Below are 13,705 nucleotides of genomic sequence, written 5' to 3'. Positions count from 1 at the left end.
CAGGCTTGTTTGAACTGGTCTTTTAAACAAGCTTCGACTGGATTTAACAAAGATTGCTTTGAAGCAGTATAATCTTGGTTCTGCCATATATAGCTCAAACCACATTCATCAAGAATAGCTTTGACATTACTCAACCATCTATAATAATGTTCATGATCAGTAAAATCTTTCAATAGAAATTTATACAAAATGGATGACATATTGTAATGGTTATGGGTCAGTTTATACCAAAATCCTACTATGCGTTTTTTAATCAAAATACTTAAAGGGTATCGGCCAAGATCATCATATAACATTATATGAGGGGTGCTTTTTAACATTCAAAATATGCTTCATAAAATCAGTGTGCCCCTTTTCTATTTAATTAAGGTCACCGTAGCCCCAAACTTCACAAGCATAGAGTAAAATAGGTGCAACTGTATTGTCAAAATTAACTTAATTTGGCAATCTAATGGTAGCCATAGATTTCTAATCTTCACATAAAGGCAAAATAAAGCTTTTCTAGCCTGCTCCACAACATGTTTTTTACAGTTTGTTAGCCTTCTATTTTTTGAAAAAGTTACTCCAAGATATTTGAAAGCATCTACAACTTCAAATTGTTTGTTATTAACAAAGATATTTCTATTGCGTCTTGGTCTGTCACCAAATACTAAAACTTTTGTCTTTTCAACAGTAATATCAAGCTTTCAATTATCGCAGTAATCAGCAAAATTATTCATTAAAGAAATTAGCTCATTTTCTGATTTAGCAAACAGTACTGTATCAATAATACTACTATTTTCAAGTATATATCAAGGTCAACATCAGTTATATCAATACATGAGTTGCTTTTACTAAGCATATAATGCTCTAATTCATTTAAAAACAAAGAAAACAGTATAGGAGATAAATTTTCGCTTTGTCTGACACCGCTGCAACATTGAAAATATTCTGTTGTGTTATTATTCAACAGTAAACATGATTTAATGTTATTATACATATTTTTTATGACATTGAACAATTTCCCATTTATATTATATTTAACTAGTTTTGCCCAGAGGCCCGCTCTCCATACAGAATCGAACGCCTTTCTAAAGTCAATAAATGCACATAATAGTTTGGTTTTCATATGCTTGCAATATTCTGACAATAAATGCAAAATTAATATATTGTCAATAGTGCTATGTTTTTTTTGAAAGCCAGCTTGATTTTTTAACAACAACTCATTTTCTTCAATGAAAGATGTAAGCCTAGCATTTAATACTGCAGTAAATAGTTTACCAAGGCAGCTTAAGATTGTAATGGTTTGTAGTTTTCCGGAGACATCATGTCTCCTTTATTTTTATAGATCGGTAGTATAACACCAACAAGCCCAGCTTCAGGTAGAATACCAGTTTGCAGCACACCATAGAACAATTTAACATAGACATCAATACAAATATGACGCGTTGATTTAATGTATTCATTTGCTATTTGATCTAGACCACAGGCTTTATCATTTTTCAACTTATCAATAGCCTTTGTAACTTCTGATTTGGTAATGTTGTTATCTAAACTATGTAATACATCAACATCTGGGAAGTCTGCAATAGGTTCTTCAACATTATCGCTATTTGTAGCGTTCAAATTTTTAAAGAAATTAAAAAAAAATATATTTTGGAGATTTACTCTGCATGTTTCTAAGTTCTTTCTTGAATTTACGTTTATAATTTACAACAGAAGTTTTAATAGTTTTCTTATATGATTTACTAGCATTTATCATACGATGTTTATTTATATCCGATTTGCAAGAAATATAATTTTGTTTACTATTGTGAAATTCTTTACGGGCATTATTACAGTTGTAATCAAACCACTTTTTCTTTGGATATTTCTTTATCGGCTTCTTAGTATCTTTGTCGCAAGTGCCAAAAGTATTTTTGCAGACGATGTAAGTACATCTCCTATTTTTGAAACAACCTCATTTAATATTACCTTATCAAATATAGTATTGCTACTATCATGAACATTTATAATATCGTTTATTTTCTGCATATCTAGGTTTGTTACAAATTCTTCACACTTGTCATTTTGCCAGTGACTTCAAAGTGACTAAACAGTTTAGGACATTCTTTAGAGGCAATAATATAATCTACCACAGAAGCATTCTAACAAGTAAAACTACCAACATTTTTATCAGAAAATGCTCTTCCATTCATTATTAAAAGATCGTTGCTTTTACAGAACTCTATAAGCCATATTAGAAGAGGTTAACAACTGTGCAATGTTTTCGTCAAATACTTCATTTGGATTGATATCAACTTGCTCAAAAATAAAGTTGTCAACAATTGTTATATCAGACAGTGAGCCGGTTCTTGAATTAAAATCCCCTAATAAAATCACATTGTATGCGATGTGCTATGTATATCAATTTCTTGGTAAAAGGCTTCATAGATTTCTCTGGAAAAATATTTGGAATTGTCTGTAGGGACATAAGTTATTCCAAAGTAAACATCTTTATCAGTATTAACCAGAGTGTTAGCAATTTTAAACCATTAAATGTATTCACAGTTGTTTTCTATAGTTTTGAAATGAGGTAAAATATCATCTTTAATAAAAACTCCTATTCCTCCAGATTTTTTGGTAACTTTTTGCATTCTATTTTTTGGTACAAATGTATAGTTTTCTACTTTAAGGCCACAACAAATTGATCATTTGTTCGTCGGATTTGCCGCACCTAAAATTCGAAAAACGAAAAAATAATAAAAAAACCTCTTTTTTTGCGCCCGCATTTACTATTTGGCCGCGCATATTATGTATTTTTTTTACTTCTGAATTTCCTCTATTTTCTGAAGGTTTTTTACTTAAAATTTGAACCTGCAACGTCGACTTCGCCTTTTTTTGAAGGTATTTCCATGCTTTACATTCTCCGCGAGCAAACTTCCCTCGTGTCAGTACAAAATCAGCTCCGGGTAACCGCAAAACAGCCGATATTTGTTGACAGTCTTTTTTTGTCGGGAACATTTTGCAGGACACACCGTTGTTATCTATTTCCGGTATTAATTTGCAGGATACTTTCAGTTTTCGTTAATGTAAAATTTGAAAATCAGTGTCATAGTCAATGGATTATAGTCTTCAGTAAACAACAACAGTTTCACAGCGTCGAAGGCAATAATTATTAATGTGTGTTTTAAGTAATTCATTGTCTTGTACTCAAAATTTAGTGTTAAATAATAACTAAATCAGATTTTGAGTGCAAAGCTTATATTAAAATACACGGACACTCGACTTACAACAAATGAACATGTTTTCGTGAGTTATTTTTTAAATTCTAAAATGCATTTCTCAGTTTTATAATCGTAATTGATAAAAATAAAAGGACTTGTAAATGTTTCAGAAACAGTCTGTATTTATGCACCATTCAATTGTAACCATGCCCCCCCCCCCCCCCCCCCAGGACTGGGGGTATACCGGAGATAGCCGGTGAAATGGGCCGTGTTTTCACCTTCCCCCGCAGTGCCGTTGGTTTTACCCGGGGTTGGCTGGACCGACAGTCAAAGTCCCCGCTATTCCCCGGACCTTGGGGGTCGTGGTTACAATTGACTAGTGCATTACACATACATGTACAGTATAAAAATAACATCAGTAAAATCAGAAAATAAAACCTTTTATAAGTAAAATGACTGTTTTAATTTTCTCAATTCTTTGTTCTTATCCACTTGTTTTCTTTGATCGATTTGTAGTAAAGTGGCCTGTTATTAAAGTGGCCTGTTTCTTACGGGCATTGAAGCTATGGAGGGTGTCATGATTTTTTTTTCAAGGCACAGACCTATAAACCATTGGTTCGTGGTAAAGGCGAGGTCTTGAAAGGGAAACATCTTTATTCCACCACCTGCTCTAATATAATGACCGGTGCCAAATTTGCAGATTTGTTTAATACTGCTTCAATTGTGTTGTCCCGCAATTTAATCGGCAGTGTCTTAAGTAATAGTAAAGCACTGGATCTTATTGCCATTTGTTATATATTGAGACAGATTTTCATGTGATACAATCAAAACCTTTTCATTTATATTTAAACTAAGAACCTATGTTTGCAATTAAAAAGCATTTCTTGACATATTGCATGATAAATTTAGTAAGAAATAAACTTTTTAATTTTTATTTTATTTTTCGCCTTGCGCTCGCCTCTGAATTGCCTTAAATTTAAAAAAAAGTATTTTAATTTTTTTTTTCGCTCGCTCGCTCCTACTTTTTTTGGGCAAAATCCGTAGAACAAATGATCAATTTGTTGTGGCCTAACTTTATCGTAGTCATCAAGTTTTGTCTCAGTACATGCAAAAATATCAAGTTTTGATAAAAAAAACTACAAAAATCAGGTATATCTAGTTTTGGCTTAAGCCCACAAACATTTAAACAAGAAAATGATAAATTTTGTCGGTGTGATGGGTCTCCACCATGGCAGTTCTACAGTCGAGTGCTGAGTGGTTCCTGTCGGGAGGTCTCTGGAAGGGGCAGCTAATCAGGTGGGACTGGTGCTCCATTGACGAAGAGTTTGTCTTCGACGAGCGTAGCCTTCTGGTTGTTCCTCTTTATCTGGCGTATAACTGGGTAGGGCTGTCTCCTCTTCTCCTCAACTTCTTCTGGGAACTGCTCCCTAATACCATAATTGGTGCCCTTAAGCTTATATGATGACTTCCGTACTAATTCACGTTATTTGAAGAGACTAAACTTGGCGATAATAGGTCTAGGGCCTTTTTGTCCTCTTTTTTTTTTTGGGGGGGGGGGGGGGGGCAGCCTGTGTACAGGTTCAAACTGTATGTTTCTTATCTGTAATTTTATCAGAGAGGAAGCAGTTTAGTTCATGTTCTGTATTTTCAAAAGTTCGTCCACCAGTGTTTTGTACTTTTTCAGGAATAGTTATGAATATGAGGTTGTCACGCATACTTCTGCATTTAAGGTCAATCAGGTCTTCTTTTAGAGATTTATTTAGCTGGTTCATGTCAGGTAATGTTCGGCGAAGTTCATCATTGTTTGTATTAATGCAATGCAGTTCTTTTTCACAAATAGATATTCTGGCAGAGTCAGTGTTGCTGTTTTGGATCACTTGGTCATATTTATCACTAAGGAATGAGACAGATTGGGTAAGTTCAGCAGTGTTGTATTCGGAGGTATTCAAGCGGTCATCAATATCAATCACTTTCACAGATAGTGCTGCCATTTGTATTTCTATGTTGGAAAGTTTATCAAGTTTGTCGAGCTTAGCAAGGCGATTCTCCAGGATATTGAGTTTTCTCATCATAGCATCATAGGCTTCGGTTGGTAACATAACATGCCCTACATGATTCTTGTTCCTGGTTGATAGTACCCTTCCCGTGTCAAGATCCAGGTAGGAGAGTTCTCCGTCAACAGAGGAGTCTGACCCAATAGCTGCCCGAGGACGCTTGGCGGATCTAGTGGAAGGTGTCCCTGATGTTGCTGTAACTGCAACCCTCGGTGTAGCACTAGTGGCCTCAAGGGGGTCCATACCTGAAGAATACTAAACAGGCACAGAAAACAGGCGACAACAAAAAACAATTATTTGTGGAAATAATGACATAGAAGACGAATTTCATTCGTTCTTATTTGTCCAACATATAGGGAAATTCGTGAAAAATATATTCCTTTGTATTATCGGAGAAGACCGAATATGTTCAAATTTGTATACATGCTGAATACAACGAAAAAACACTTCCTTAACAAAATAGCAACTTATTTGATAAAGGCAAATAAAGTAAGAAACTCTGCAATCCACTTTCCTGTGTGATATGTTACATTTTGTATTATACACTCTCATGTCAATTAACTTATTATTTTGTTTTCTGTGTTTGTATCATTATCTATGTTATTGTTTGACTGTATACCATTTACATACAGGTATGTTTGAAAAAAAATGTTTAATTGATAATAAGCTGTACATGCTTACATCAGAATAAACTTTATGTTATGTTATGTTATAATATTATAACAGTATCAATGATAAATTGTAGGAACTGTACGTAACCCAACAATTACTTAGGCTCACACGATAACCCGTCATCCAATCAAATCTGATTTTTAATAAATTGGTCAACTATACATATATACTATATATATTATGTAATGATTTGTCCTTGACTTTTGAAGTTTACCAATTTATTAAAAATAATACGATTTTGGGGACGAGTTATTAAATACCCATTTAAAGTGCCGAAAGGTTTGTAATAACGTTATAAGACATACATTTTTTTGTATCTTGATGTTTCCCTTTTCTTTTATCAGTTTATACAATTGTTTGTTTGTAAAGTTTTTTTTTTTAAAAAGCATTTTTTATAGTTTTATTTAACAATAATAATTTGGGTGGTCCATTTTGACGTCGTGATCCTCCATGGTACAATATTGAGACCTATCCCAAACTGACGTCGCGCCTCCACGCGACGTCAACGATGTGACTCAAACTGTTAATGATTATTTCATCCAACACATAAAATCCCTTCTGAGCTCCACAGATAACCGACGCAGCTAAAAATATCAGCACACAAAGGTGGTTATTACGAGGCTACAGTGCACCGAGAACGGTCAGCGAAATTTGCTCACAGCAATTCTTCGAAACTAATAATTTAGTGAAAATAGCGGATATTATTTATGATAGAGCAAGCATAAATGCAGAATCAGGGGTATGCAATTAATAATACATATATGGCGGGTATATTAATATGCAATGCCCGAGGATTCAATTAGTTAATAATAGTTTAGTTGTTGATTTGAGGAAAATCAATAATTGAAAAAGTTACTGAACGTATAGAGAAGGTATATTGCATTCTTTTTCAAGACGAAAAATTAACGACACGATTACACAGTTGTATCAAATGTATTTGAAATGGACACCACGTTTCAAATGTGTTCATATACGACGAATTTTACGTCGAATGAAAAATTATATTGGTGGAATTGGAAAATAAAAGATGTTCTTTATCTTAAATATACGGCGGATACCACGTCAGAATGGCATGTGTATTGTCAAATTATCCGACGGATACCACGTCGTGATTACATGTATTTTATCAAATTATCGGACGGATACCACGTCGGAGTTACATATATATTATTGATTTATCCGGCGGATACCACGTCGGGATAACATGTATTTTATAAGATTATCAGACGGATACCACGTCGGGATAACATGTATTTTATCACATTATACGATGGATACCACGTCGGGATTATGTGTATTTTATGGAATTTAACGACGGATCCCACGTCTTGATCGAGTATATGTATTACACTTAAGTATATGACGGATACCACGTCAAATTTGTTGTATTTTATTTAATGATTCGATGGATCGGATCCCACGAAATTAAGAATACAAATGATACTCTACAAAAAAAAGACAAATCGGACAGATACCACGTCCTAGAAATTCGTATATATATTTAGAAAGAAAGGTACACAGAGAAATATTGCCTTTCAGGCGGATTTGGCAGATAGCCAGGGTGGAAGTAACAGCGCATATGCGCCTCAAGAGAGCCTTTTTGATAGGCTGACAAAATAGGGAATAACGCGTCATCCTCATCAACAGCGTTTCCCGAATGGAACCAATTATCAAGATGTATGGAAACGATGACGGAAAGCATAAAATGCTTAAAAAGAGAGGTCACCTCCTTAAAACGGGGGAATTCCCAAGCAAATGATGACCCATCACCGAGTGAGAAACAGATATGCCTTGATAAAGATTATAAGAGCTCAGAACAGGATGATATTGATCAGTTTTTTTACTGATAAGATTGAAGAGGTCATCGACGGGGAAGTGAATGAATGGGATGTCCTGTCAAATTTCTTCATCCAGGATATAGAAACTGGAGATCTAGTTCAAAATGCAGGTGGTTATCCTACTAGTGGATTCAGGGGAGATGCGCTTCCGGCCCACGACCCTCCTTCAATCGCCCAAATTTACTTGAAATGTACCATTTCGGACTAGAAACTGTTAAAATTGTCTTTGGGGAGTACCAAAACCCCATGCACACATTTTAAGTTACGCCCCCTCGAACGTCACATCCTGTTTCTGCCCCTGTATTATGTATGATAACAGGGTCATTACAATATGCTCAAATTATATCTATATGTGAGTACATATATGTAGTGTTTCCCATATGTTTGTTTGTTTTAAATATGTTATTCGACTGTTTTAATAAGTAAACATTTAAATCGCTCTAGGGTTGAAATAAAGACAATTTACAAATGCTATGTTCCCTTTTACACAGAACTTAAAGCTCACAATACATAGAAATACAATGTTCATAAAACGTACTGTGATATAGAATAGAGTGAAGTAGTAAAAAAATGAGAGTAGTAAAACAAAAAGATGTAATCGAGAAAGAAAGATTGTTAGCATATGCCGATTAAAAAGCAACTATAGTTGAAACAATGCTGTTTTTCATTACCGTCTCTGGTAAGATCGTCATACAAAAAGTCATTTACAACATATGCATTTAGTACGGATTGACATTGTCTATTTCATCTGACGAACAGTCAACACGTTTGCTCGACCGCCGCACTCTCTTGACTGAGAAACAAACAGTCTCTTTGTGTCCGGACAGTAACAAAGTGCAAGGGGCTTCGGAATCGCCAGGAGCTCCCTTCTACCAGAGAAGTAAGCCAATTTGCTGCTTCGGGAAACCGTGTGAATACTGTTCCTGGACTTATTGCAGACAATGATGTCCCCATCGACTTCGATGATGCCGTACGAAAACCTATCCTTTTCAACAATCTTTATATCCTCTGTCCGCTTCTTAAATCGCAAAGTGCCTGAGTCAGATGTCATATAGATTTTATCATGACAAATGGCCAAGTACCGTAGCCCCCGATACTGCTGCATGGGAAGTGATTTCAAAGTGGAGCCATCAGCTACCTTCAAGATCAAAAGTTGATAATTTTCTTCGCTATCATCCTTTTGTATAACAACGTATAGCTTTTGTTCGCTGTAGTTTATCCCATAGCACATGTAATGCAAATTGAATCCATCTTTCTTCTCCTTTCCAGGCGTTTTACAAAGGGAAAGCTCTTCCTTCTGAATAGACGCAAACACTATCTTCCTCTCCTCTGGAACTGTTACTGCGATCTTGTTGCCAGGGGTCAGGGTCAAGTCAAAGGGGCTGCATTCCAGTTTCAGGCAGCTTATAACTTCTGGATTGGAAGCGTCTGTGCTCAATACTTTCAATGACATGTTCCAGCGGTCTGCTACAACAATGATTTTGGGATTCAAAACAACGCACCCGGTAATTTCACACGCACCTTCGCCTGGTGCCTGGCAAATAATTGCGTGATCAGCAGACCGTGAAGCGTCATCAGATGAACGCTCAATATCCTAAAATAATGACAAACATATTTTAAAACAATAGTTTGGTAGCGTCAAACCTTGAGAAAGCCTATATAAATCGTTTAATCTAACGATGCCAATCGGCTATGGAGGTAACGATTTTATTAAAGTGACACTCTTATTCAAAATCAATACATGCATACACATGTATCATTTTAACTGATAAACTATGAACTACTTACTAAAGAATGCATTTATGGAAAATATTATTTACTGATAACAAGATTGAAACCGTGTATTTAATAGCAGAAAGCGAAAAAATATTAAATGATTGGTGAATGCTTTAAGATTTACTGTGGTCTACTATAGTCTCATAAGGTAGAAATACCGTGTTTTATGCTCATTTCTTTCATATCAAACTTATGCCATACATATTAATCTTGGTATCCTTCATAAGAACCATTGTTTTCGACATTTACTAATCCTTTTTGAAATATTAAAGCAATAGTATTTATTGAAGTAAATCCTATTTGGGAGTAAGAGTGCATCTTTAAAACTTGTTATTTAGCATCGACTCCTGCGTGATGGCAATACGACAAACATTTCAGCTGAAAATCTAACTTATTTAAGTCACTCGTTTTGTGGAGTTAAGCAAATATGTACGCAGATTCAATTGAAAATGTCCTATATCTGTGACAATATTAAGTTTACAATTTCAAACATGTATCGTAATAAATTTTCAACAACGATAAAGCTCTATAATAATAGCTTCATTATTCAGGGTGTCCAACGTGTTTTGTGTTTGCCGAATTTTAAGTGAGGGAATTGTGTGAAGCAGAATACAATGGCGGCGTTGGGAGGAATTTCGGTGTTTCATGAAGGTATTTTCACCTGGTAAGAACGTTATATCACCTTTCTCGCAATATAAATACGCCTACCCGGAGACCACACGTGTAAGCTTCTCTCATTTTTTAACTTTTGATTCCAGAGGCCTTAACAAAAAAGTTATTGAATGTATAAGCTGAGCAATTGATTGTTTACAAAGTGAAAATAGAAAATTGCTTGACTTGAAACTGTGTTTTCAGTCCAAGTGTACCATTCTTGTACCTATTTTAGCTATTTTTTTTTTTTAGCATGTTTTATCTTTTCGACGGCAAGTGCACTTACAATGGCACTATACGGCCGATTTTTCTTTATATTTAAACACCTTTTATGTTGGGCGACGAAGTTTTATGCAGTGTTTGTGTGAAGCAGAATCAGAATAAGCGTAAGTGTAATTATGTCACGAGCTCTAACACATATTTATATTAATAATAAAAGAAACTTTTTACCCAATAACAACGTACCGCGAATTTAATATGCAAAATTACTCACCAGATACACTTGCGTACTATTTTAGCAACATTGAATACTCTAAAATACACCATTTTACACTGACCAAAGATAATTTTTTCGTGTGGGAGGACCCACAGCCACTTTGAACTCATCGACGATGTTGAGGAAATAAGCACTCCACTTATAACAATATAACTTATGTTCTCTGAAAAAAGTGTACCAATGTTTAGGTAGTCTTACAGGATCTAGAATAAATTGTTGAGTAAAATTATATGGTAATATACCCGGATATATAAATGTCTTCTTCCTGTCAAGATGGAATAATTAATTGCATCTAGTGTAAAAATGAACAGTAATTCCCCTTAGTTATAACCTTACCATATCTGGAAAATACATTTACGAAGCAGACTTGTACAAACCGAAACATGGAACAAGAGGAAAACTTTAATGAGTAAATATAGTTCAATTATTATTGTTTTTCTAAGTTTTAACTGAATTAACAGCGAAATCCTCAGGATTAGGTCAATGCAGAGTAGCAGTGTTCATAAGCCAGTATTCATGAATCTCTTCAATTAACACGACATTAATTCAATGGTAGAAACGTACGTCACGTGCACTTGCTGACATGATTCCATGCTGTTAATGAAAACGTCAACAAACAAAGTATTTTTTATTGATTACACTATTTTTGACAAAGCTCCATAACATGCAATAGCACAACGAACGGTTATGTATTCATTGTATTCACGGTGATGCTTGATTTCTGAAGGTTACTCTTCGTAAAAGCTTAAGCTTAAAAATGGAATAAGTATTTTTCTAGATCGTGTTTTCTGCGGACAAAATAATATTTCTTTAGTAAACTCAAACGTTTTAATTTTATATGTTATGTGTTTATGTTATGTTATATGATCTTGCTAAAATATCATATAAATCTTGTGAAATGGTTGTTTGACTGTTAACGAAGAGTCCGATTGCCGTAAATGATTCCACGCCGACGCAGGGTTCCCGGCGTCGTATTAATATTTGTCATGGTATAATATGGGTGGCGTTAAAATAATGAAAGTGTAGATGTTTCAATATATTATTGTGTGATGAATTCGTTTGATTTGCATATCCCTTTAGTTGACTTAGTTTAACTATAAAAGAAATGTAATTTCGTCCGCAGGGAGCACGATCTAGAAAAAATACATATTCAAAATTGAGGCTTATACGAAGAGAAATTTTCTATAATCCTTCATAAATAAGAATAGTTTTATATATTCTTAACAAATTATTTTGGACAAGGTTAGACAACATAAATATCTGTTCATTTCAGTGAAAGTAAGTCATTGTGCTTTATTGTTATATCATATTTTATTTTATACATATATTTTGTTATTTAGCGTTGTGCCCACAGATCCATTGCCAGACAACTGCCGGGGTTGGTGGGGGGATAAGTAGACTTCAACTGTTTTAAAACGTATTTTCGTTGGTATGATAATATCGGACTGAAAAAAAATATTGCATTTATTGTATTTACGGTCTTGCGGGACGTCCATGTTACATCAAGAGTTCTTACGTTGTTATACCGAGTAATAATTTAATTACCGAGTACAGATAGATGAATTGCTAGAATACTATATACAAGTAAAATCTGCATAACAAATACACGTTCAGATTTGATTTTGTTATAAATATTAACATGTGTTACAGCTCGTGTCTTAATTACACTTTTATCGATGCATGCATATTTCGACTCTGCTTCACACAATAACTGCATAAAACTTCGTCGCCCAACATAAAAGGTGTTTAAACATAAAAAAATCGGCTGTATAGTCCCCAAGTAAGTGCATCAGCCGTCGAAAAAATAAATAATGCAAAAATTCAATAACAAATAGCTAAAATAGGTACAAGAATGGTACACTTGGACTGAAAACACAGTTTCAAGTCACCAAATTTTCTATTTTCACTTTGTAAACAATCAATCGCTCAGCTTATATATTCAATAACCTTTTTGTTAAGGCCTCTAGAATCAAAAGTTAAAAAAAAAACGAGAGACGCTTACACGTGTGGTCTCCGGATAGGCATATTTATATTGTGAGAAAGGTGATGTAACTTACTTATTAGGTGAAAATACCTTTTTGAAACACCGAATTCCTTCAAACGCCGCCATTTTATTGTGCTTCACACATCTTCTTCACTTAAAATTCGTCAAACACAAATCACGTTGGACCCCCTGTTATATTATGTTAATGTGAAACATTTGAATATAAGCCAATATCGCCTTATATCTTTTGTTCTTTTAGTTTATATCGATTTTGCAAATTTAAAAATCATATAGAATAAAACTTATTATTCCATATTCACCTTTGCTGAAGATTTGTCTTCGCTGGTGTCTTCAGCAGCGCTGAATTTTAACATTTTATTCCAACCTTTTCTCAACCTAAGACTCACTGTTGGGGTTAGTTAATTTTTTGAAAATAATTATTTAATACGCAATACGTTTCAGATGCTCTAAATGTTATCTTTCGTTTTCTAAAAATGCATTAATAAACATTAGCTATGCACGTTCAATATATTTGAGTGGCCGTTATCATACATATCTGGGTTTAGATAAAATCCTTATCAAATATCGCCGACGCCATAAGTTATGCATTTATCCTGGTGTACATTAAACACAAATTAGGTAATGGGCTTGTAATTTTGCAGCGTTAATCTATTGCACAAAATAATTTGTAATAAGTTTCAATGTTTTACCATGGAGGGTCACGTGATCACGTGATCAAAATGTACCAGGCAATATTATTATTGATAAATAAAACTATGAAATATGTTTGATTTAAAACAACTTTTAAGAATAAACAATTGTATAAACTGGTCAAAGAAAAAAGAAACATCAAGATACAAAACAAAACGTATTTCTGCAATCGTTATTACAACCCTTTTGACAAATGATAATAGGTATTTGATAACTTGTCCCCAAACTCGTAAGCTACGGGTTTTACAGCTTGGTTTACGAACCGTTAGGACACGATTCATCAAAGCTCAGAGAAAAGTTACGGAGGATGTTTTGCATATTTAATATAATCTTATTCT

The 13,705-nt window shown here is 34.3% G+C and overlaps 1 protein-coding gene across 1 annotated transcript; it reads right to left on the bottom strand.

The window, feature by feature from the left end:
- Positions 1-8,303: 8,303 nt before the first annotated feature.
- On the bottom strand, positions 8,304-13,110 carry LOC128212772 (uncharacterized). Its single transcript, XM_052918076.1, has 2 exons — positions 12,977-13,110; positions 8,304-9,343 (listed from the first exon to the last, which is right to left on the bottom strand). The coding sequence occupies exons 1-2, from the start codon at positions 13,028-13,030 to the stop codon at positions 8,489-8,491; spliced, it is 909 nt and encodes a 302-aa protein (XP_052774036.1). The 5' UTR covers positions 13,031-13,110; the 3' UTR covers positions 8,304-8,488.
- Positions 13,111-13,705: the final 595 nt, after the last annotated feature.

This window comes from Mya arenaria, chromosome 13 (assembly GCF_026914265.1).
Source record: "Mya arenaria isolate MELC-2E11 chromosome 13, ASM2691426v1".
Lineage (NCBI taxonomy): Eukaryota > Metazoa > Mollusca > Bivalvia > Myida > Myidae > Mya > Mya arenaria.
This window is presented reverse-complemented; position numbering and strand designations above follow the sequence as displayed.

What these genes read in the sequence shown, in the direction of transcription:
- LOC128212772 (XM_052918076.1), bottom strand. Translation starts at nt 13,030, where the DNA reads ATGTTAAAATTCAGCGCTGCTGAAGACACCAGCGAAGACAAATCTTCA. An exon ending in AAGACAAATCTTCAGCAAAG is followed by an intron (nt 9,344 to 12,976) that starts GTGAATATGGAA and finishes TCATTATTTTAG; the next exon opens with GATATTGAGCGTTCATCTGA.